The sequence below is a fragment of the Pagrus pagrus genome (assembly GCF_965226575.1).
Source record: "Pagrus pagrus genome assembly, chromosome: 22".
NCBI classification, from domain to species: Eukaryota; Metazoa; Chordata; class Actinopteri; order Spariformes; family Sparidae; genus Pagrus; species Pagrus pagrus.
The window spans coordinates 17,628,059-17,651,737 of NC_140204.1; the positions used below are offsets into that span (position 1 = coordinate 17,628,059).

Here is a 23,679-nt window from a genome sequence, read left to right on the forward strand (position 1 = left end):
AACAGACAAAGGGAATAATGAAAAAAGAAACCTTTACTGGAAAGAAAGAAACCAAGAAACCCCACAGTACCGTGAGATGTGAGGGTGGGGGAAGTAGAAAAAGTTGACAATGATCAATAACATTAATATGGGCTGCTGCAGACAGTGTGCTTCAGGCAGATTAACTATCTGCTGCTGAGAAAGACAATAGACAATAGTGACAGAGTAAAGCTACTGAGTGATATTCAGCTTTCAGAAGTTTTTTGGAGGCTTGCGGTTTGCTAAGAGTGATCCCACTAATCTATTATGGGTTTACAGTTTATAGTATTTAAGTAGGTAAACATTTATACCAGCCATACAGTCTAAATATTTCGCATTATGCACATGGAAAACCTTTACTAACAAGCTCAAACTCCTCAAAAACATGCCGGTCAGATCAGCTAAGCCTGTCATTGATATTGCAAGAACAAAGGAGAAGCCAGAGTTTGTACATACTCCCATGTCATTATAGTAGTCGGTAGGGAACAGTGTTGACAAAGTTCAATCAAGTTTTTGTCTATTACCTGGTGTGATGCCAAATTTGAAGGTGCTGCAAGGTCTTTAAGTAGCTTCATGCTGCAAAAGTAACACAAATTATATATTTTGTGTTACCACATTCAGTCAAAGTATTTCATTTAGGTGCGTCAGTACCAGGGCACGGGTCTAGACCTTTTGGCAGGTCATAATAGAAAAGGCAGAGGTGAAATAAATTGTTTTTTTTCAAACAATTTTGCTAAATTTGATGTCTCAGTAAGCGATGTCAGTGAGCCAGCATGCATAATACCAAGGCCCTGGAACCAACTCACCTGATGGAGTTCACTCATGTTATTAATTACACCTTTGCTTTCTCTGTAATGACATGCCAAAATGTCTGCAATTTGTCTGTGGGAAAAGGTGTAATCGTGCATGCTGGTCATTTTTATGGTTTATAGGGACACACAAGGGGAGCAGAGGAATGATTAGTATTAATAATTTCACCAGTGATTCTGCCATGATGAGTCAAAATGTCAGCTGTGAGATAATTTCATAGACCCACATGCTGTGGTTTAAGCTAGCACACCTGACACATTATTTCTTCTATGAGGTTGGTCAATGCTATGTCTGGATAATTACTAATTGAAAGATGAATTTGAATGTGTAGAAATAGCTCAGGGACTAGATTACAACAGTTGACTGTAGCCACAGTTAGCAAACACTTAGCTAGCTAGCTACCATTCACAACCACACAAGCTTATCACAGCAAAACAGGAATATATTTCGTAACATTTCGTAATATTTCTCCTCACCTTTTGTGGCTTCACGGTAACAGGTTTAATGGTAAATTATGGGTATATGTGCAAATTAACAATATGCTTATCTTTTTCTTAGAGCACGACACAAGTACAAAGACTGTGCGGGCTATGTCCATGCTAATTGCTCAAAAGTCTGAATAATGAGATGGCGCCATCCGCTGGCGGAACATACCAAGACCTTTGGCATGGGGGTGTTTTATTGTAGAAAATCCAAACCTATGCCAAAATAATTCTATAACCAAATAAAATTAAGTGTGAATAAATGCTAATAATGGATTTAGATTGATGAAGAGTGCATAGAAAAGCTTTCTTGTCATCCATTCATTTCGACGTTGCTTCTGGTGCCTTGTCCATCTAACACATGCACATCTCTCTCCAAAGAATTCAATGTAAATAGTCTTAATAGTTTGAATAGTCTTTTGCAAAGTTGTAACTGTTAAAACAGAAAACATTTGTTGAGAATTTGCATTGACCATTTATTCATGTATCCGCCTTTGCAGTAGTGTTTGACATTTCTGTCTCACTTAGCATTTTGATTTTCAGAACATCTTATTTTTTGCATCTCTGAAGGCTTGTAATTCATAAATAGCCGACGTCTTTGCTAAAATTAGCCTACTCAAATTCATACATAAATTAACTAGATTTGTTTTAATTGACTAGGCTTTCCCTGAGTCACCAACGGCATCAGAAGGCAAATCCCAGCCTTTGAGAGAGCCGATGGAACTCCCGCTAAGGCTATGTAAACACTTGTTAGCTTTTCTCATGTCTGAAGGCCATTTTGTTATTTAAATAGCTGAGAAAGTGCATCTACATTACTATCTTATCTCCCACACGCCACACCCCATGAATTTTTAAACCCACATCTGAATGAACATGGTCTGGAGCAGTTGACTATGTGAGTGGCTTTTCAGAATGTCAGTAAGCTCTCCCTACGGTGAACACAAGTTTGAAACATGGCTGTTTATTTTTATTTATCGCATGCTTTTTGACCTTACTTTAGACTTATCTCAAGCTTTTAACACAAGCAAAGTTAAAAAAAAAAAAAGGAAGGGGCCCCTGTAGCATCCCTATCAGCAAGTTGACCCCCAGTTGCGCAGCGCCACTTCTGTGACTTCTTCTAAAGGGTAAGTACTGTAACTGGCATGACTCTGCTCTGAGTGCTCTTTCGCAGTCTCACCCTCCTTTATGCCGCTTGGATTGTCCAAGAGTTGAACCCATTATACGCAGCAGCAGGAAAGACAGGCAGTTCATGGTAACTCTTTTACCATGTTTTATTTAAAAACAGAGATTAAACATTAAATTCCCTTCAAACCTTTTTTTCATGTGAGAGAGCAGAGGGAAGCTCTCCTGTTGGTGATAGTGTCAAGCCTTCACAGAGAGCTCATAATGCAGTTCGCCTCAATTACCTGTCCAAAAATATTGCTGCTTGCTATCGCCAAAGAGTGCTTCTGGACAGTGTGTGCTAAAGGGAGACAAACACACAGTCAACAAATATGAAAAAGGCTGTCTGAAAAGGCACTGTGAATACAACTGTATTTCATTGTAGGAATATATTAAGCGCAGTGGCACGAAATCTTTCAGGGTCGCTTTCTTTGCAGACAAATGTATTGTTTTGTGAAAAAATTATATTCTCAAACCTTTAGTCTTGCACAAATCATAGTGCTTTGGAAATTATCTAGAGCAACATGTAATAAGTTGGGAACTTTACCCTAAATGCCATAATCCTGAGAAAACATTTCGTATTGTGCACAGTATGGCTCAGTGGCATCATTTAAATGGAAAAAAACACAAGTATATGTTGACTAGCCAATTAAGAAATTAAGAAGAAACATTTTCATCATCACAAATAGAACCCAACAAACTTGCATCTTATGTAGGGTCTGTGTAGATTTTAAGGTTCACCGCATGGCTTTAAGGCACGTTGGTAGTGACTGTAATCACTGACAAACGGCAAGTTTTGGTCACTCTCTAATACAGTAAGGTATACCTTGACACCAGCTGCCATTTCAAATGACTGTTTTATACGTTTCCTTTGTATATTAAGCTATTCTAGTAAACAAAATGACTCTAAAGAAGGCCTGACACATTTTTAGTGGCCACCATAGGTTCTCCTACATGCTTAAAGCAGATGGTGTGGTGAAGTATATTCAGTTGGTTGCAATCTGCTACCTCGCCACTAGATGCCACTGAATCCTACACACTGGTCCTTTAAAATAATATATCCTGGCGCCCTGGAAGTCGCCTGGTGGGGCGTATAGCCCATGTGCAGGGTCTTGGTCCTCAGCAGCCGCCTGGGTGTGAAAGGCTGAAAAGCCTAAAGAAATAATCTCAAAAACCCAAAACATTTTAATATACTAAAAAGTTCATAAGTAATAATTGTAGCAATGTCCCTTTAAAATGATTTAATTGGCATGTAACACTTTCCCGTATATTATATTGTACATATACTGTAGCTGCTCTATGCACTACTGAGAAGTGGTTTTCTTAGCTTTTCTTTGTAAGATTATGCCTGGCTGAGCGGATGTGGACACGCATGCGTTTGTAAGTGTTGTGAACTGAATGAAATGTGAAGGTGAGTCAGCGGGGAGCTGGTGTTGGAATGAGCAGGATTGATGTGCTCACAGCGGACGGCCTCGGATCCATCATCGGCTTGTCTAAATTGAGCTCCCGGGTTTATTCAGTGTAGAGTATACCTGCAGTATAGTGCCCTTTACAAGTCTCTGCTGCACAGAGGCCACTGCAGAGAGGTCATTGTGCTAGCCTTATTCACACATGAAGGCACACTAACACATACACACACATGTACGACACATTCTGTTGCTGAGCAGACCTGTGTGGTGGGCTAAATTAGGAACAAAGCTGTACTGGAGTGTTACGGGAACAGATTCGTTGAATGCTGTGCATCAGACCGACCAGCTGTGTGTCTAGACGCTGTTACTTAGCACTTTAACAGGACAGATGTAGCACACATTCTTACGTACAAGGAATACTGAATCTAGCAAGTCTTTTGTGTTCGTAACCCCACGGACAGCCAGTACACCACAAAAGCGCTCTGTGTAGATGGACAGAAAAATGGCAGGGAGTGACTTTTTCTTTTCACTCCCTTGTGTGTTTTATTTTTCAGTTATTCATTCGTGAAAATAGAAGTAAGACATTTGACCTTTTTTTGTTTGGTGGGAAGCATGTAGTGAGTGACTGCACTTTTAAGACACTGGTAGCCTATCAAGTGTTGTCCCTCAAAATCCAATAACAGATGCTAGATTCGGGCCTTGAATCTGCTTCCATGCACCCTTGAGGCTCAATGTCAGCCAATACGGTTCAGGGCAAAGAAAAAAATGCCCTCCTTTCTTGGCTTGTATTGGTGCTGTCAAGAAAGATGGAGCAGTGGCAGTCCACACATATTAGATAATAATAGAACATGTTTTGATGATTGATTGTTTTTTATTATGATCGGCTGAAGCTCAAGTGAAAAAAGAATTTAAAACATACATATTTATTTTTAAAAAATGCACCTTCTCAAATATTAAACATACTACTCTAGCTCATTGACATATTCCAACCATCACCTCTGGTGCTCTAGAAAACAAATATACAAATGAAAACCGATACCTCTTTTCAATAGCTGTAATCATCCTAAATATTAAGTTGTTACATTTAAGTCAAGCGATGTCAGTCATGTTTGTTTCCAGCGGCATAACGGTGTCATTGATCCCTGAAGGTATTAAGAGATTAAAAGGTTCCCCCGTCCTCTCCGTGTTGTTGACAAGCGTTGTGACTCATTACGGCCATTAGCATTAAGCTGGCTCATCAATAAGCACTTGGCCGATCCATCAGTCTTCCTCAGATCTAGCCCAGGGGACCCCGCCTAGGTCCCTGCCAGCTCCGAGAACAGCCTCATGGGCACCCTTGATCGGTCGGTCACCACGCACTCGCACTCGCACTCGCGCGCACACACACACACACACACACACACACACACACACACACACACACACACACACACACACAGTCACCTGCCCTGGTGTTTGCCTGACAGGAAGGATTCAAGTGTCACTGCATGCTGCTCTTCGTTAAAGTTCTTTGTTGATGCTGCTCTAAGTGTTGTGTCAGTGTAACCACTTCTGCTTGTCAGCATGTTAGTGTTTGTCAGTGCACTCTTGTCTGTCATTTTGTTTTGTGTTGACTTGATCACTGCGGCCTTGGATGTGTGTGTATGCGTGTGTGTGGGTGCACACGCGTGGGAGACAAGTTACTGTTTTCTCTGTATCCGTCAACTTTCGTAATGTCTTGCACAGAATCTTCATTTATGTATGCCATGTAGGTGTCGGTATGTGTGTGACTGTGTGTCAGTGTCGGGGTATAGAGGTGTCAGTGTCAGTCAGCGCGAGACTAGGCAGTGTCAATGTATGACAGCCAGCTGTAGTCTGATATGATAGTGTGCCACAGTGAATGACAATGTCTCAACTTAGAAACCAGGGTGTAGTCTTTGAGGGGGAGTGTGTAAGAGACAGAGCCAGAAAAGAAAGCAAGAGATGTTGGAGGGTGCTACAGCTCATCATGGAGGGCCTCTCCTTCTGCATGGTCCAGAGCTCCCATCAACAGCAGCGCTCCAGTAGTGTTGTCTCGAACAAAGATGATGAAGGGGTGATCGGCGTAGAAAAGCTTGGCCTTTTCTACGTTCTCCTCCTCTAGTTTGTCCTCTCCTTTCCCAGCTTGAGCAGCCAGCTCAAGGGAGGCCCACTGGAGTACTCCACCCAGGTGGAGTTTCCCCTTGCTCTTGTCTGACACCCCGGAGAAATCGGCTACCTTCTGGTCCCAGGCGTCGGTCAAGCCCAGAGCAGACAACGATTCCTAGAATCAGAAAACACAGAGTGATGGAATTAATGGACTGCCTTGAAATCAGTTAACCACAAGCATGCCTATATAGAGACGTCCTGCTATTGTATGCGAAAAAGCAGCTGCCAGGACACTGATCAATTATGCACGCAAGAGGACCAAACAAGTGGGAAGGAAAGCACATTTTAAAATTTCATGATGCTTTGACCTTCAGACGTGGGAAACATGCACTGCCCTTCCCGAACCTCGCCACATGATGAACATAAACATAAACATACCCCCCGAAACAGTCAATCAGTAACTTTTTAAAGGGAGTTTTCCACCATGTTTATTTACTTTCTATACCAAAAATTTGAGATGGGATGGAGGCTGACAGTTGCCCTTGTTGTGAGCTGGCAGAACAAAGTGGACGACAGGCAGAGAGGAGACGGAAGGAGGAAGCAGAGGATGAATAATTTAAGAGTGATGCCCCGTGACCTCAGCACCTCCTTTGTTTTGCCTCTGATATGAATTCCACAGAAAGTCGTCGTCATGACAGGTAGTTTATCCTCCCATGGCAGCGGGCCACTCACAGTGACAGGCTTCTCCAGGGGCCAGATGAGAGCATGTGCGGGTGCGAGCGTGTGACTGTGGGACTTGTGTGTGGATGTGCGGAAGGCCACGGCTGGAAGAAAAGTCGCAGAGGACGACGGGTGGGTGAATCCTAGTATTGTTTAAACTTCAGCTGATTAGGCTCTTCATTGGAAAGACAAGAGCACTACATCATTTGGATGAGTTGTCTGGAAATTTCTGCGGGTGCTGCCTTGTTGGCTTTCTTTTCAAAACCACATTGTTATAGCTCTGCTCAGCTCTGAAAACCACATGCTAATGGGCAACTGCAATAATCCTTGTTGAATGTCTGCGTTTCTACTCAAAAGTTGAGATGTGCATGCAAGAGGAAGTTAGACTGGATCATATCGGCTTATGCCTAAACATGAAATAAGTAGATGTATATACTGTACAGATGTTGGCATCCGTCACTCCCTTTCCAGTGTTTTCATGCAAAGCTCCCCCGTCACACAGACACACACACACGCCACCGTCTGCTCTAATGCACTTCTATTGTCCTCATCCATTATTCCTCCTCTCTTTCTCTCTTCCTCCACGCGCTACCACTACATCACTGTCTTCCTCTGCTGCTCTGCAACTTGCCTGGCATCCCCATCCCTCATCTGCCCCGCTTGCCTCTATTTTATCCCACTCCGTCTCTCTCTCTCTGCTCCTAACTCAGTCTTTTTCCTCCCCGCCTCATCCTTCTCTCTCTGACAGGGCAGCTCGCCCTGGTATATATCGCCCCCTCAACTTCTCGATCTCCACCGGCAAGTGATTTCAAGGTTTCCCGCTCCTTATCTAACAGGGAAACAGAAACAGGCTTAAGCCGGTGGATTCCTCGGATTGTTGAAAACAAATGCGTGTGTGAGGAGAAGCAGCTGGTTTGTGTGTCTCTCTGTGCCACTCATTCCTCGTTCTCTTCACCAGTATTCCTTTTGGAACCAGATCACTTGACCTACACTAGTGCAGGTGCAACTATGAAGCATATAAATAGTACAAACCAACCCCACCTGACCTAGCCCTTCTACCCAACTCCCTTACTCTGCTTGTCAAGGCAAAAGTACTTGGTTAGTTTTTTTTTTGAGTCTTTAAAAATTTAGGGACCCTGTGGCAGCACACTGGGAAGCGGGCCAGGGGTGTCAGAGGGGCCTATGGAAGCCTTGTGCACCGCAGAGGTGTGGCACTGCATTATATGGGGAGAAAGACCTCTGGGAGGTGCTCTTTGGCTGCCCTTTCTCTCTGAAGCACCACATGAATCTTAGATGGAACAGCACTGGGCGGACTGCTGATGCCTCGCACACAGCATCAACGAGCTATTTGTCTGCAAGTGAGAGCCACAGGCACTGTCAGCTGGTGGTTTCCTCCCTGCGTGTATGTGTAGGGCTTACTTGGCCTACAGCAGTGCAGTCTAACCAGGCCTGAGGTAGCATGGCATCAACCCTCAGGCGTGCAGCACTCCGCATCACATTATTTCAGCCTGATGGGTGAGCCCACTAAGTAGCTTGTTGGGTGTACCTGTGGGGGTTTTAAGTGGATACGTTGTGGCAGCTGGGACATGTTACAGCTCCATCTGTGAGGGGTCACTGCGGCTGATGTTAAGAGACAGAACACCCTTAATAATGACAAGGGGGGTGAGATAAAGATGAGAAGAAAAGCAGAGATAAAACGGAAACTACTGATGAACATTTCTCTTTTTATATCAGTGCTGCTTGCAAACTATGGGACTTAAACAGGGGAAAGACTTTAAGACCACTAAAACCAAAGAAAGACCGCACAAAACAACCACATCCACCAACGACAATAGTTTTTGTCTCGACAGTCAAATAGGGGTATATGCCGAACAGCTGACTGTAACTGTTACAACCCGACTGATTATAGTCATATATCCCATGAAAAACTTTGCATGGTTGTGCGTTGTACTGAATGTACTTATGTAAATATATCCAGTAATTGTTTTAATTGTCTACGGGATGTTTTATGTCTGTGACTTGCATATTGCATTTATTGATTTTAGGAAAGCAAAGGAGCCAAGACAAATTTCCCCCAAGGTACAATTAAGTATATTCTTTTCCCTTCTCTTCCACAAGAACTGGAATTTTTGTGTTCCTGTACAAAAACAGAAACGAACATCAATCAAAAACCACCTACCTTGCTAAATATTGCTGCAATTTGCAAAGAAAAGGGCAAAGAAATGGAGGAAAAACACTTAATCTGGATGAGATAGTTGATGAAGGATAATGGCAATAAGGACTGTTAAGTTTTCAGAGAGAGCTGGAGTGAGTGAACATTGTGAAAGTTGGTGTGAGCAAGAGTGAGAGTGAATGAAAGCCTAGATATGGATCTGGACCGAAAACCTGTAGAACTGGATGATAAAATAATTGTACACAGCAATATTATACTTTGGGCAGCAACTAACAAGTATTACCACTATTTATTATATTCTGGATTAATCATTTGGTCTATAAAATGCATTGCAGTCGTATCCTGCCAAAATCTTAATGAGAACATTGGGTATTGATTGGCTCCGAAGGCAAATTATTTAAATTTTAAACACTGCACACTAACCCAGACTGTGATGCCTACATCGTGACTATGATCAGGCCAACACTCATAAGAAACTCGGGGTAAAAATATACTTATACCTCCACTGCTCCTGCACAGTTTACGCCTCCTGTTCCCTCTGGCTTACCAATCCAACCTGCCAAATTATTCTTTTAAGCTGTTGCCACCTTTAACAACTACAGACATGTTCTGCTTAATTCAATACTGCCCTTAACATCCTGCGTGGGTGGTTGAGTATGCAGTATGTGGCACTGGCATCATCACAGCTCCATTTCATGGACACATTTGATGCAGGCTTTTTTAAAAAACCCTTTCTCTATTAGCTCTCTTGAGGCTTCAAAGCCTCTCCATCTCTTTATTGAGACTCATCAGCAAAACCGCTATTGGTATCTTATTTACATGGGCTTTTACCTCTTCTGCATGGTCAATACACTAGCTGTGTCTCATTCACACACTCACATATACACATGAACCGCCTTTTATTCCACAGGGCAATTTTTACCACAAATGAGAAAGGAAAAAAAGCCTTAGCTTTTAGTGAGATATTCCACTAATGGCCATGAAACACATCTGATTAATTCATATGATGCAGCCCTGTGGTGGCTGCGTTACAACAGCTGTCTCTCGACACTGTATACTGTGGAGTGAGCTCTTGTAAATATTTGATGGCCTTTTGACCTCATTAGCTGTGATTGAGTGAGCTCTCCGGTGCGCACTCATATGTCTTAGTCACCGACTGGAGATACAGCCAGAGTGGAGCTTGAACCCGACCATTAGTGTGTACGTATGTGTGTGTGGCCTGGTCAGCAGTGGATCAGAGACAGAGGGAGAGAGCGATGAGGGTGGTTTATTCGGTGACCTCTGGGCCAGGCTTGTTAAGAGGGTTCTCCGTCTCTGGCTACAGACTCCGACACAGTCTGCCCTTCACCAGAGGAGAACACCACAAATAGGGAGACGTAAAGAAAGAAATAGGCAGAAGTCTGCGACTATTTATAGTTCTCTGTGACACTTTCCACCTTGTCCCAGAGCGAACATTGGTCCGCCCCCCCCCCCCCCCCCCTCGTCATCCTCCACCTCTACTGCTCACTTGCCTGCCGAATGTCACTCCTATTTAGGTCAGCGGAGCCAATGTGATGCTGAGTGATGGAGTATTACAGTCACATGTGAGACCTACAAAAAGGAATTAGATCCTTGGGACTGATATGACAGAGAGGACCGAGGTAAAGGAGGTAATAGGCATGTTTGGATGTGGCAAATCCTTGCAAGGACTCAGAAAAATTTGTTTGCTCTCATTTGCCTCACACAGAGGACACGAGTGTGAGGGCTCACACGCACACACACTCACGACTATGATCTTCTGTTTGTCCAGATGCCGCCCTCTAATCTCAGGAGTCCATGGCCATCCCAAGGACTGACAGACAGAGTGGTAAACAGTATTAACACACGGTGATGAGCAATTATTTGCCCGACCCAATTGGAAAAATGATCGTCAGAGAAGACATGGCAGGCTGTCAGTGGCCATAGGGGTTGGACAGACAGACGAAATGAGATCAGAGTGGGCTGAGGGTTTGCCCTTTCATAATGAATCGACAAATGCACTTCTTTTTCTTGAGAGGGCAAACGGAGGGAGACATCTCGTGACGACTCGGAGAAACAGAGGTCAAAACATTCAAGTGCTTGTCTATAATTAGGCTACATAATGAGAGCAAAGCACAGCTACTTCTAGTTATTTACAGGTAAGAGAAAAAAGTAAAAAAATTTTCTTCTCGCTGGCAAACTCTCCTGCAGAGACAAATAGCAACAGTATGTTTTCTGCTCTTTTCCCTGGCAAAGTTATTGCCGTGTCAAAAGGAGTTGTTTCAAGCTTTAGTTCTAGATTACAGCCTCCTCCCCAGAGTGTCCTGACAATGTTAATGTCAAAAGCTTGTTCTTCAGGGCATGGCTAGCAGAAAAACATGGCAGCGCAACTCTTCAGAGATGTTTGTTAAACTAGAAAGAGGGCAAAGTGGATTTCATCAGTTCATGATGAGGTTATAACGTACATGTAAAGAGGACATGGTATTAGGTTCCAGTCAGTGTAGCAGGCCCTGGGGAAATGGCTTTTACTGGCATGCCCTCTGTATCTGTCAGCTTCAACTAACCTCTCTCCCTCTCTCTCTCTTTTCTTACCATGCATTTGTCACTTGTCCATAACTGCATCTCTCATGAAACAAAGGGTGGGTTCTGACTCAACATGATGCAAACTTAGAAGCAGATTAACATAGTCAAAGATACAAGAGGATGCAAACTAAAGACGTGACTTATGGGAATTAAGGAGGAGACAAATCCATGCAATGAAAATGTTTTGACTTAACAAAATACTTTGTGATACGACATAAACCAGGAGAAAACCTAGAGAAAAAGGACAGGAAAAGCTGGAGTTTCAGGTGAGCTCTGAGTCAGTCTGAGCTGTCTCATTAACATGCACAGAACTCCTCCACATGGAGGTCCATTGCTAGCTAGTTATGGGTAGCCAGCTAAACTGTCAGTATGCCGTCTGTACAGTCAGCAAACTATACACTACAAATAATGCAATGCATTCAATCTGAGTGCATCTTAAAATCAGTCTTTTATGGTGAGTAACAGTAAGTACAAGAGATTTCCCAGTTGTATCTTTGCCAATCCAGGAATATTTAACTCGATCACAATTGTCAATCCTTTCTTTACCATGTTTTGCTCACCTCAGTCGGGCTCTGGAGTGTTAGCAAGTTAACAAATCAGTCACAGAATATTTTCTCTGCTCTGCACTTTTGCTAGTTTAAATGGCCAATGTTTCCCTTGGAGGGTCATATCAGCAGTCACATTTACTCTGTAAGTAACTTGATGAAAGACCAAAATTAAACTTGGCTGCTGTCAGGTTTGTGTGCTCCCGGCAAGCTGGTGTCCGTACTCAGCCAAAGATCACATGTGAGGGAAGAACCTCTCAGTCTGCATCACCACTGTACAATCACAAGAGGACTGAGTGTTTCTGTAGTCCTATAACTCTTACCTATTAAACTAGTAAAGTTAATGGTTTTAAACAAGGACCATCAACATTTGGGAAAGTGAACCTGTAGAACTATGAATGAAAAAAAACAAATAACATCGGTAGACTAAGCTTCGAAGGAAACTTTATTTTTTCGTCATGACCCACATCAGCAGGACAGTCTCAAAGGTGTGGAGGCCTGTGTGATTCTAGCAACTTGTCTGTGCCGATGACCCTGCTATGGACCCTGTGGCCCGGTCAAATACGTGCTCTTCCACCAGCTCAACAACTCTCCCACCTTCCAGACAGCAGCATGGTAGAACCTCCGGCTTGGCCCTTATGAACCTTAACAACCCCCTGCACTCACATTAGCATCAGAAGCCACTAAGCTGTTGACTGTCTGCCTGGTGCTCCTCCTGGCTTTCTGTCTTCTGACTCAGACCGGCTACCTGCTGGCTCTGGGGTTAACAGGAGCAGAGACACAGGCAGAATACCAGCTGGACTGTGGCATGACCTTTGTGCTCCTGCAAAAGGAGGTCTGTGGGAGGTGTCTGAAACCCACAGAGGAGCTACAGGCCATGGTCATCCTCGGGTCCCTCTTGGCCTCCTCACAGCCGGGGGTTTGGCTCTCTGCTGAAGGCTGTTACAGCCCAACACTGTGTGTACAGCTGGATGCCCATCACCTCAAGAAAGAAAGGAGTGACAGGCAAACTCACCAGAGACAGTCTGGATTCAACTGGAAGGGGCAAGAAAGGCCACTGCTTCAGTTACTAAGAACACTGAAGAGGAAGGGAAGGACAGAAAAGCAGGCAAGAAACGAGAGGCTACAGGTGAAGAATGCATGGCGGATGAAATGCACAACATGGGAGGCAGAGCAGCAAGGTACAAAGACAGAAGCCCTTTTCACACAGAGACTCCGCATTATCCCCGCAGCGAAGGCTCGCCAATTCTCCACCTTTGTTTGTTCACACAGAACCAAGCAGCTCCGGCGTAAAGCCGCACCAGTGTGTCAATTCATACAGCACACCAATGCTGCGGATTCAAAAGAGGCGTGATGGTACAGATCATGATGTTGAGATCTGTGTGTTTTTTCCGACGTGTTACCCCCCGTGTCCACCTGCTAATCTTGAACCCACTGACTGTTTATGATCATATGGATGCGGTTATAATGTGTTGTGATTGAGATCCTGACCCACTATGCATCCTGGAAAGTGACAAAGTTACATTTTTCGCTCTAAATTACATAATCGCCATCAGTAAACAGGACGCTGTCTGACTGTCAGTCGGGGAGGGATGCTTTTTCTGGAGAAAGTTCACTGAAGTCTCGGTCGGGAGGGCTGACCATCACTGTGATTTTTTTCAAGATAGTAACTACAACAACACAATAGTGAAGGAGACAAACGCTTGGTAAGGGCAGAAGTGTGACGAAGAGTCGGTAGGCCAGACAGGATGACAGACACTTCTCCACGTATAACTGCAGTATTTTTTTCCTCATGTAAGTTGCTAAACACACTACCAGTTACTACGTTACTGTCGTTTGGTCCAACGTTGCTTTGCGGGTCATTTCTCTTTTATTTGATTAGTGAAGGACCTGTTTAGCTGTCAGACTGTGAACGCCTTCAAATCGCAATGCCCCCGCTCCGAGCCGCCGGCTTATCCATTCACAGACGCCGGCTCACCTCTGCTGCGCCTCCGATACTGCCTCCATAGGCGCATCAGAGCCGCAGCAAAACTGTCCCCCCCTTCGCATCTGAAACTTTCACACAGAGGACGATGCAGACAATTGGCGCATGATTCCCGCACTCAAAAGGCAGTGTGAATAGGGCTAGAGAGAGAGGAGGCAACAGAGCCAAGTGAGGAGGAAGAGGAGTGACACATGAATAGAGAAAGAAGTACTCTAGAAGGGGAAGAAAAAGGGAACCGAGATAAGCAGAATGGAAGTCAGGAAGATGAGGTGGCCAACAAAGAAGCAGTGAACAAAGAAGAAGAAACACATAAAAAACAAAGAAGAGGACGAGGATGACGAAGAAACAATGAGAATGATGACCGGATTTCTTGGAGATATGAGAGACCATATCAGGTGAAGTGAAAAATGATGCAGTGTGTGGACACAGGAAATGAACGAGAGACTGAAACTAAAAGAAGAAAGTACAATGGAGGCAGCATGCGGGATCCACTCTGTCAAACTCCACTATGGTATTAAAAAGCTGAGCAACCATTTCCACTCCATTGCACATTTAATGGACTGTATAAGCACATCACCTCAGGCCCCTGTGTCAGGTACAAAAATACAAATGAAGAAGAATCAACCAGCTACTCCTACAGAAACACCTGTAGATCCCCCGAAAAAGAAAACACCACAAACCCACAGCCAGGGCAGGTGAGGTGACTCTGGAAATTAGGCCAATTCAAGATGGGCTGTGTCTGGTGGGGATGGAGCACCTGGTTGTTCACACTCACTCCAAGGATTTGCCAGAGCCAACTAAAGCCCAAGGGGAATACTGAGGAGTTGCAGCCGTATGTGCACCACAAGAGAGAGGAAAAAAGGATGCAACCACAAACCTAGAGGATGTACCTCACATAAACCACATGATCTAAAATGGAACAGGGTGTCACAGATGGCCTACATTGTAAAGTCAGTGACAGAAAGGAAACTACTGAAGCCCCTCTGATCGCATTCTTAGAGTTTCTCAGCCTATCAGGTGAGGAGTAAGACATCAGCCAAGTCTTTTATCCAAACATTTCCGAGCAGCCAGCCTCAGAGATACCATACTGCCTGCCAAAGAACAAAGAGGCACGATGCATTAGCCTTAACTATAGGGAACTTAACCGTTCATGGCAAATGGAAAACATTACCGTGTGATTTATTTAGAACTTGAGTGTATCACAGTGCAAAGTATAAAATGTGAGTTAATAATTGATGGAGGCTGAGGTTAAGTTTTTTTCATCCTTTTGTCTTAAGGCCTATTCCACTACAACCCTGTTTCCAAAGAAGTCAGGATTCTGTGTAAAAAGTATTAGTTTTACATTGTTCTCAACCCCATGTAGTAATATTCTTTACATAATCATGTTTCACAAAGTGGTGAACCTCGCCCCATCCTTGCTTGTGAACAACTGAGCCTTTCGAGGATGCCCCTTTCATACCCAGTCATGCTACTATCACCTTCTACCTTTCAAGTTATCATTATAGTTCAGTGTATGTAGCAATAAAACTAGGTTTGATGTACTGACCTGCAGACTGAGTGTGCTACTGATGTTCGCCTTGGGAAGCGAAATGGCCACGCTGGTGACATTGGCCTTTCCCAGCCAACTAGAAAGCAGCTCCGGGGTCAGAAGCTTCTCCAACCTCGTCAGACTCTCGACATGGAAGGGAAGCAGAAGCAACATGCTGGCCTTGCCTCCGCATAGCGGCACCTCCAGAAGCTGCACCATGTTTTCTATGTCTTCATGGTGACGGTACAAGCCTGGAAGAAAGGACCGAAGTAGGCATGCACAGAGGTGAGGAAAGATCGGAGGGTCAAGAAGAAAAGAAGAAGCTCTATGCCACAATGTACCATGTTTGGCTTCTCAGCAGTAGGTCAGAGGTCTCTACAGCAGTTCTCTTGGAAGCTGGTTCCAACTTGCATTTTCATTCGTGTCACAGCAGTTATTCGTTTGAACTCTCACCTGCCTAAGTGAACTGAACAATAGCGGAAAACACTACAGAGTTGGAATAAATCCATTCAAACATAATGTGAATGCATGGCGATGGATCACTGAATAATCCTTCTCATGAATTGGAAATGACATTATAAGATAACATTAGATAGAATACAATGCATCTCTACAACATCTTTTACTGCAGTCGTAGCAGAAATTCATTCCACCTTGTTGTTTTAAGACGATACATAAAATATGAAAAGCGTGTTAAATAAATCAGAAGGTACACAGTGATAAATAGGAGGGAGGCAGATTGGACCTTACAGATGTTCAAGCCATTTCAGCACTCAAATTGCTTCTCGCTGCATTTATTTGCTGGCAGGAGTACAGCGCAACAGACTGTGTTTTTTACCTGCTCTGTGCATCATCATCACTTTGGTGTATTTCTTCCCCAAGAAGGTACGATGATCGGTGCTCTCCTCGCTGAACTCTCTCTCCCACAGCCCTGAACAAAGAGCCAAACAAACACAGAGGACAGAGCCATTTTGAATACTCAGTGCCTGACATGTCGAGTCTGTAATAAAAATTCTGAATGATTGAAAGAGGTGAAAAGGTGACCACTGGGTTAAACAATGCCATGTTCATAAATACATATAGACCTGATACATGGTGACACCGGCTGACACTGCTCATGAATCTTCAATATCTACTGCCCATTAAAAAATGTCTACTCTTCTCAAAGCTGCTGTGTTGAGAGTGCTATACTGAGACGGTTATGAGGTCCTTAAGGCCACACTGTCCCATTCACTGCCCACCACATCCCACTTGGCCCTGCTAACCCCATGACAGCTGTCAATTTAGGAGGGGCTGAGAGTCGTGGAATTACTGTTGTAATAACCTCACAACACTTTCACAAAGCTGCTGGCCATTTCACCCATGAAGAGGACACAGAACAGAGTGAGGTCGACAGATTATGACTTGTACTTATGTCACTCTTTGTCAAGGACAATTGGTGCCAGCTAGCGCTGCAACGAACCATGATTTTCATTATTGATTAATCGGCTAAAAAGATTACTACACTCGTGACACAATACTGAATTGCAGGAAGGCCAAATGGCTCATTTGCCCTGATGAAAATTTAGAGACTGACTGCTTGGCCAGCTGGCCCCATCATGAAATACTTGCATTGGACAAAGTGTAGAGAACCTTCTATTCTCTATAAGATCGATAATCAATTACTCTGCAAAATGTCAGGAACAACGTACACAATACCTATCGCAAGTTCCCACATGTCAAGGTGACATCTTTAATTTGCTCATTTTGTCAGAGCAACAATCCCAACTAATCGTGAAAAACTGATAAAAACATCGCTATACAACAGTAAATGGCCACTGTAAATCTGTGAAGTGGTGCTTTGAGCTAAATGCTAACAACGACATTCAAACATGCGCCGAATGACAATGCTAACATGTTGATGCTGCATGTATAATGTTTACCATGTTCCCCGTCTTAGTTTAGCTTGGTAGCATGTCTGCAAACATTTAATAATTAGCACTAAACACAAAGTACAGCAGAGGTGAATGTAATTAGTTTTGCTGGTTCAATAATTAACCAAAATATATGACAAAGAAGGATTTTGACATTGATGAATATGAGCAGATGGATAAGATGATAAGAGCACTGGATGAAAATTTAAAGGAACATCGAAGTTCTTAAAAATCTTCCTGAGGGGGTCATGAACATGTGCCATGACAATCCATTAAATGGTTTACAAGACAAAACCACAATCAACCTTATCGTGGTGTGAACGAGAAAAGTCTTAGATATCCCAAAACTCCATGGCAATCCATCCAATAGCTGTAAAGATATTTCAGTCTGGACCAACCAGTGACTGACACTGTATATTCCTCCTTAGAGCCAGGTTTAGCATGGCTAAAACATTTTTTTTGAACTTCAAATATTATTTTGTATATTGTTTGTCTTTGTAAAGTTCACAACTTTAAAAACAAACAAAAAATCAGTAGAGGCTAATAAAGTACAAGATTTCTCCTCTGGTGGGACTTCTTTCAAACTCTTTCCCCCTGATAATGTCATCAGTGCTATTTGATTCAGTTAAAACTGATGTTTATTTTGGTTCTGTTGATTGATTAATCGACTAATTGTTTCAGCACCAGGTGTGGCTTTCCCAGCCTCCACTGGAACCCAGCCAATCACAAGTCACAGCCAAAAAACCATAGATTCTCCCTCCTAAGCATGCTAGTGCAAGTCACAGACATTTGCTCAGTTTCCTGTAACATCAGAGAGGAAATATGATCGCACAGGAATTCAAAAACACACTGGCTGAAGGTTACCTGAAGTGGCAGCCATGTTGATCAAATGATGTCCAAATGATGAATAATTTCTCCAAATGTGTGTGTGTGAATGCTAAAAGTTGTATCTCGCAGTGTTTTAATGACCTCACCAGCCTGCACAGTGGACTCTGTTGATCTCTGTGTGTGGCTGTGTGGGCTTATGTCTAGACAAGCAAGCCTGCTTTGGGTTGGCTCTGCATTATCTTCTTTTATAGGACAGCACCGCAGAGGAGAGATCGCTTGAAACCTGAATCCATTAATATCCATCAACAATAAACAACGAGACAGTTGCACGAAAGAAATCCAATCGCTCACAGACTTACCAATTCATACTGTAAACTTCAGGCAAAAAACAGAGAATCAATGAGACCGACCAGCTCCCTCGGCTCCCTCATCAACTTCTGATTACAAGTAGTTGTGGTATTTCACAAGCTATTATTAGAGGTTAAATATGTGGGGACTTGTTGTTCTCTCTTGCCTTTTCTTTCCTCTTCAAGTTCCCCGTGTTGTTGCGTTATCTTCTGTCGAAGTTTCCCTCTACCGTTTTATTTTCCACAATCCTATTTTTCTTCTTCCGTCTCCAGTGTTTGTTTGTCTAAAACAGGAACAAAGCCTGAATTAATTAACTGGTGCGGACTGGAACTCCCAAGGTAGGCCTTTTACATCCCTCCACCATGTCTGTCAATCTCTCTCCCTCTCTCAACAGGCCACCCTCTCTTTACTTTTCTCAGTTTTTGCTCTTTACTTTTCTCCCATTTCTTTTACCCTGCGTCTCTTTGTCCCCTTCCCACCCAGAAATCTCTCCCTACACTGCTCTTTCTCTGCAGCCCTCTTGCACTTCTCTTTGCTTTTAAAATCGCTCTACTATAAACATGTTCCACGACTAATTGCCCCTGACCTTCCCTTTCTTTGAATGCTGTGACAGCCCGGGGAAGGAGAGACCTCGAAGAGCTTTTTTTAATTCTCCCCTTCAATAATTAACTAAAGAGGACGAAAGTGAAACAAATAAAAATGGGCAAGGAAGCAGATGCCTGCTCAGTGCCAAAAGAAACCATTACGTTATCACAAACTCTGAATTACCTTAGGACCCTGAAATCAAAGGCAAAATAAGGAAAAGTTACGACAAACGGGAGGCAAGAGCAAGAAGCAAACTATTGACCACTTTTAAATTATGAATCAAAACTAAAGGAATCCAATTTTCCGTAATCTAATTTGTGAGCTGCAATCTGCTGTATAATCTAATTTGTATATTTCCTCCATAAAATTAATGAACCAACCAACGAGGGTCGGTTCACAGAAAAACTAATTTTGTAATGAAGTCAAAACATCAAACAAAGAGAATTAATTAAATTGCTTATCAATGTATAGTCTGTCAGGGAATGTTATTTTCAAAAGGCTGCCTGTCTATTGGCAACCTGTTTTCCCTTCATCCGCCTCGCCTCCTTTTGCACCTAATAAAAAGACTACCTGCAGGAGGAAACAGAAGGAATAGAGGCAGATAGAAGCAGATAAGGATGTGAACAGGAGGAGACATGTGGGAAGAGGAGGAAGAGGAGACGGGGGTAGATTAGACATGCGATAAACAATGACAAAAGCACAAAAACAGAGAGGAACGCCGCAAAAAGAACAAGTGAAACAGAAGGATATATTTAACACATCATCATCTTTTGTGGAGACTGCAAACAAAAATGAGATCCTACGTCAGCAGGCACACAAATGGTGCCTGTGCCTGAGAAACAGAGATGGTAGATTACATTCCGGAAAAGTTATCAGGAAAAATGGATAATAAGCCATTTCTTTAGAGACAAACACCTATTAACGGCCAAATAAGAGTTAAATGAATGCACTTTTTAGACGGGCACAATGACGAACGATGGACTTCAGATGAGGATTACACGGATATGTTCTTGGGATGCAACTGTTCAGTCACAGATGGGGCTTCTAACCGACCGCATTTGTAGCGAAACACTGACTAGTCTCCACCACTGCAGTCCGTCACAAAGAACAGATCTGAGCCAAGCTGTGCCGCCGCAGACTTGGAGCGCTCCAAGCACAGATGTTAGGCATGACACCGAGGGAGAGAGTCTGGACACTTGTTACTCAATTATTTAAGATGACACATCACCCCCCAATGGAAGATGAATAAGCTCTCAGTGATAGACCCCAGAATCATCCTTTATCTGCTGTGTCCACCAGCTGGAGTCCACCGCATGCATGCATGCACGCACGCACACAGAAACACACACAGTCATGCACACGGGTGGGCATGCTGGCACACATAACGCAGTGGGCAAATTGGCGTGTGGGCTCTCAGTGCTGCCTGAACATTGGAAACGGTACATGTGCACGTCATATTAATAATCTAAGACTTCTCATCCAATGCAGCTAACAACTTCGATTCGGGGACGTTGCATAATTGCAATTGAGTCCACAATTACAAAGAACAACAGTCTATTTCAGCATTAGTTAGTCCAGCAGAGCTGCTGTGTTACGTGTCTACAGCCAACAAGTTAATCCATTGGATACTCACCATAATGAAATACGCAGTAGGCTACAGAATTGCCTCATTCAGGGTCACAGCCAAGACTGTTTTGGACACACTCACATATGATGATATGTTTGCAGACTATTTTACAACTATGACTTCCCAGTACTCTACCAATGTCATATTTTCCAAGATATTGTGTCTACAGACCAAAGCTGGCATGGTGACACGAGCAGAGGATTAAATGATTAATCTATTAGTTGTCAACTATTAAATTAATCACCAAATTCTGTTAATAAACTGAAGCTTCTTAAATGTGAATATGTTCTGGTTTCTTGACTCCTCTATGACAGTAAACTGAATATATTTGGGTTGTGGACAAATCATGACATTTGAGGACGTCATATTTCACCATCTTCTGACATTATATAGACCACAACTTTTGTTCATCACCACTAATCATATTAAGATCTGAGTGTAGACAAGCCCACATGCAAACTACTTGTGTATCTCTAGTCACCTTTAAAGCGCAGGGCATTGGCCAGTATCAGGGCTCCGGCCTTAGCCTGGACTTCAGCCACTAAAGGAGCTCCCTCCAGCCCACCGAGCCCAGCTTTAGCCCAGCCATGGAGCTGCTTCAGGTCAGCCTTGGAGTTTCCTTTCCCCAGTGCCTTATGCTGCAGCCTGAACCTGGCCTGGCTGTCCTTCACAAACGTCTGACTGACTGCTGGGGCTTGCTTGGAGAACAGAGCTGAGGATGTGTGCAGGTGAAAGCTGGTCCCGTTGGCTTTGGTGAAGCTCTTCAATGCTCCAGAGAGAAGCTCCCCAGCTCCAGCCTTGGCGGGGGGCGAGGTCTTGAGGAGGTCTTGGAGCTGGCTGGCAGTGGTGCCCGCCGATCCTCCACCCAACGCTCCTAGCGAGGAAGCCACGAGCAGAGGGGAGAAGAGGGTGTTCACTGAGCTCGAGTCCGTGCGGATGGCCTGGTACAGGCGCAGACCCAGGGCCCAGCTGGGGTCACCCTGAGGAGGAGGCGGGCGAGGTGGAGGGCTGGCCGGGGCAGCGGGGCTCTTCTTGGACGAATCAGCAGTGCTGCCCTGCACCAGAAGCACTGGCAAAGAAATGAGGATATAGACAGGAAGCCTGGGCAGCATGGCAGATCTGGAGCAAGGCACAGGGAGAAAATAACTAGTTGTGTGTGTATGACAATAAGAGGAATAAAGAAAGCATCTCTTCCATGTTTAATACAAGAAATATAACTCTTCAAACATATCTTGACCGATTTTTCAGTGCATTTCCGCTCATGCTGTTATTGCGCTGTTCATATTTGAGATAAACCAATATCAACACAGCCTAAGGGTTCCCTCTTTGCTGTACAACTCCTACTTGTGCAAACAGCAGCACTGCTCCTACTGTGCCACAGCAGTAAACTTGATTTTATAAAAACCCTCCCCACTTGACAACACGGTTATTATCTCACCCGCCGCGCGACAAAAACACAGTGTGACAATTAACTTTTATGAAGTTTTCAAAAGAAATGCTTTTCAGTCTGCGACTGAACGAGGGAAAGTTTAAAAAAAATACGCGTTTTGCTATAAAAAAAACCGACTCATTGATTTTTTGTCGAGCCGGTGACGGGAAACATCTGCTGTCTTGGTCCAGCCTACTTTGTTATGATATCCCGAAGAGCCCTCGGCGACAAGGAAACAAGGAGAGAAGGAAAAAGGCGTGTTTGCTCAAATTTACCGTTAATTAAATCAAGTTTATCCCCGTCCTCCGCTGCTGTCCTTCGAGCTACGTGCTCCAGAGGAAGTGTGGCTGCTGCTGGGGCTCGGACGTGGCAGCGGCTCTCAGAGGAAGTTCACCGTCTCCCCTCCACTTCACCCCCGGTCCTGCTCCTCTAGAAACTTCCAGGACGGCGAACACGACGTTGCACAGGCTTTACCTCAGAAACACCACCCACAATAGCTGTGTGAATGCACTGCGAGGCACTTCTTATAAAGCAAATGTAAGGAAAATGATTTAAAAGTAACATACCTGGGGAAAAAAGTGTCGTGTTCAGAGCAGTTTACAGCACTTCCCCTGCAGTCCCCGCCACACATCACAGCTAAATATACAGCCTCGTGTGCTTTACTTAGGTTTGGTTGTTTTAAAGTCAGATGTGGTGTCTATCCCTCAGCAGGCATAATAAATTTATGCTTTACAAAACCATAATTAAATATCACAAAGTCTCTGTGGAGTGTATTATAGCTGTTTCCCTCGGAGTTTGGCAGGGGTCGCGTGCATGTAACGCTGGGGCCTGGTGTAGGTTTTTAAAACGCACCAGAATCCACCAGTTGCAGTAAATGAGGCGTTTCTCCATACATTCAAAAGAGCGCTTTGTGGCTTTGCTCGGATAATCAACCCTCTTGTTCTTGGCTCACTGGGGGTTGTAGTTCCCAGAGCCATTCAAGCGGGGTCGCTAATGGTCTTCCCATCGCCTCAGCTCAGTGACCCTGCGGAGAGGGATGCAGCATGTGGGCCAGGGGCCTCCCAAACCTGACATGCAGCCCTCCCAGTGGATAGGACGCACACCACAGAGCCAGCAGGAGGATGAGGTTATGGTCCAGGAAAATCCGTCTGAGGAGTTTTTACCTATTAGTTATGATTTAGAGTTAATTCTGTCTGCATTTCGGGATTGTTAATTAGGGAATTGGTAGCTGAGAACAGTGATTTTTTTATTTATTTTTTAATGCTAGTTAATGGAATGAAATTTGCAGGGGACCCTCCACACACTCCACCTCACTTTGCAGTAGTTGCACTAATGTAGTCTACTGTCAAGGAAAAGTAGGGCAGACCAGGCAGGCTCCTATTACGCCTGACCCTTCCAAATGTCCTCATTCTGTATTCTCCTCATTTCCCTGT

General features: G+C 43.9%; 1 protein-coding gene and 1 long non-coding RNA gene across 3 annotated transcripts in view; both read right to left on the reverse strand.

Annotated features, from left to right (window-relative positions):
- The window catches only part of LOC311251458, a 2,928-nt gene extending 1,493 nt beyond the window's left edge, over positions 1 to 1,435 (reverse strand). Inside the window, exons 1-2 of the long non-coding RNA XR_014621408.1 lie at positions 1,305 to 1,435; positions 543 to 594 (exon numbers count right to left, since the gene is read on the reverse strand). This is a non-coding gene — a long non-coding RNA (uncharacterized lncRNA). The remainder of the gene's footprint in view (positions 1 to 542; positions 595 to 1,304) is intronic.
- A 3,302-nt stretch (positions 1,436 to 4,737) lies between these two features.
- serpinh2 (serine (or cysteine) peptidase inhibitor, clade H, member 2) lies at positions 4,738 to 23,206 on the reverse strand. 2 transcript variants are annotated; one of them, XM_084343958.1, is made up of 6 exons: positions 22,813 to 23,206; positions 22,522 to 22,682; positions 21,299 to 21,936; positions 16,355 to 16,447; positions 15,535 to 15,767; positions 4,738 to 6,161 (listed from the first exon to the last, which is right to left on the reverse strand). In XM_084343958.1, the coding sequence occupies exons 3-6, from the start codon at positions 21,927 to 21,929 to the stop codon at positions 5,856 to 5,858; spliced, it is 1,263 nt and encodes a 420-aa protein (XP_084200084.1). In that variant the 5' UTR covers positions 21,930 to 21,936; positions 22,522 to 22,682; positions 22,813 to 23,206; the 3' UTR covers positions 4,738 to 5,855. The 2 variants fall into 2 exon arrangements, with proteins under 2 accessions (XP_084200084.1, XP_084200083.1); XM_084343957.1 differs by having other exon boundaries at positions 22,522 to 23,206.
- Between the last annotated feature and the right edge of the window lie 473 nt (positions 23,207 to 23,679).

Coding starts and splice junctions, on each gene's coding strand:
- serpinh2 (XM_084343958.1), bottom strand. CDS start 21,929: ATGCTGCCCAGGCTTCCTGTCTATATCCTCATTTCTTTGCCAGTGCTT. Junction 16,448..21,298: donor CAATGCCCTGCGCTTTAAAG/GTGACTAGAGAT, acceptor CTCTTTGTTCAG/GGCTGTGGGAGAGAGAGTTC. Junction 15,768..16,354: donor GATGATGATGCACAGAGCAG/GTAAAAAACACA, acceptor CCTTTCTTCCAG/GCTTGTACCGTCACCATGAA.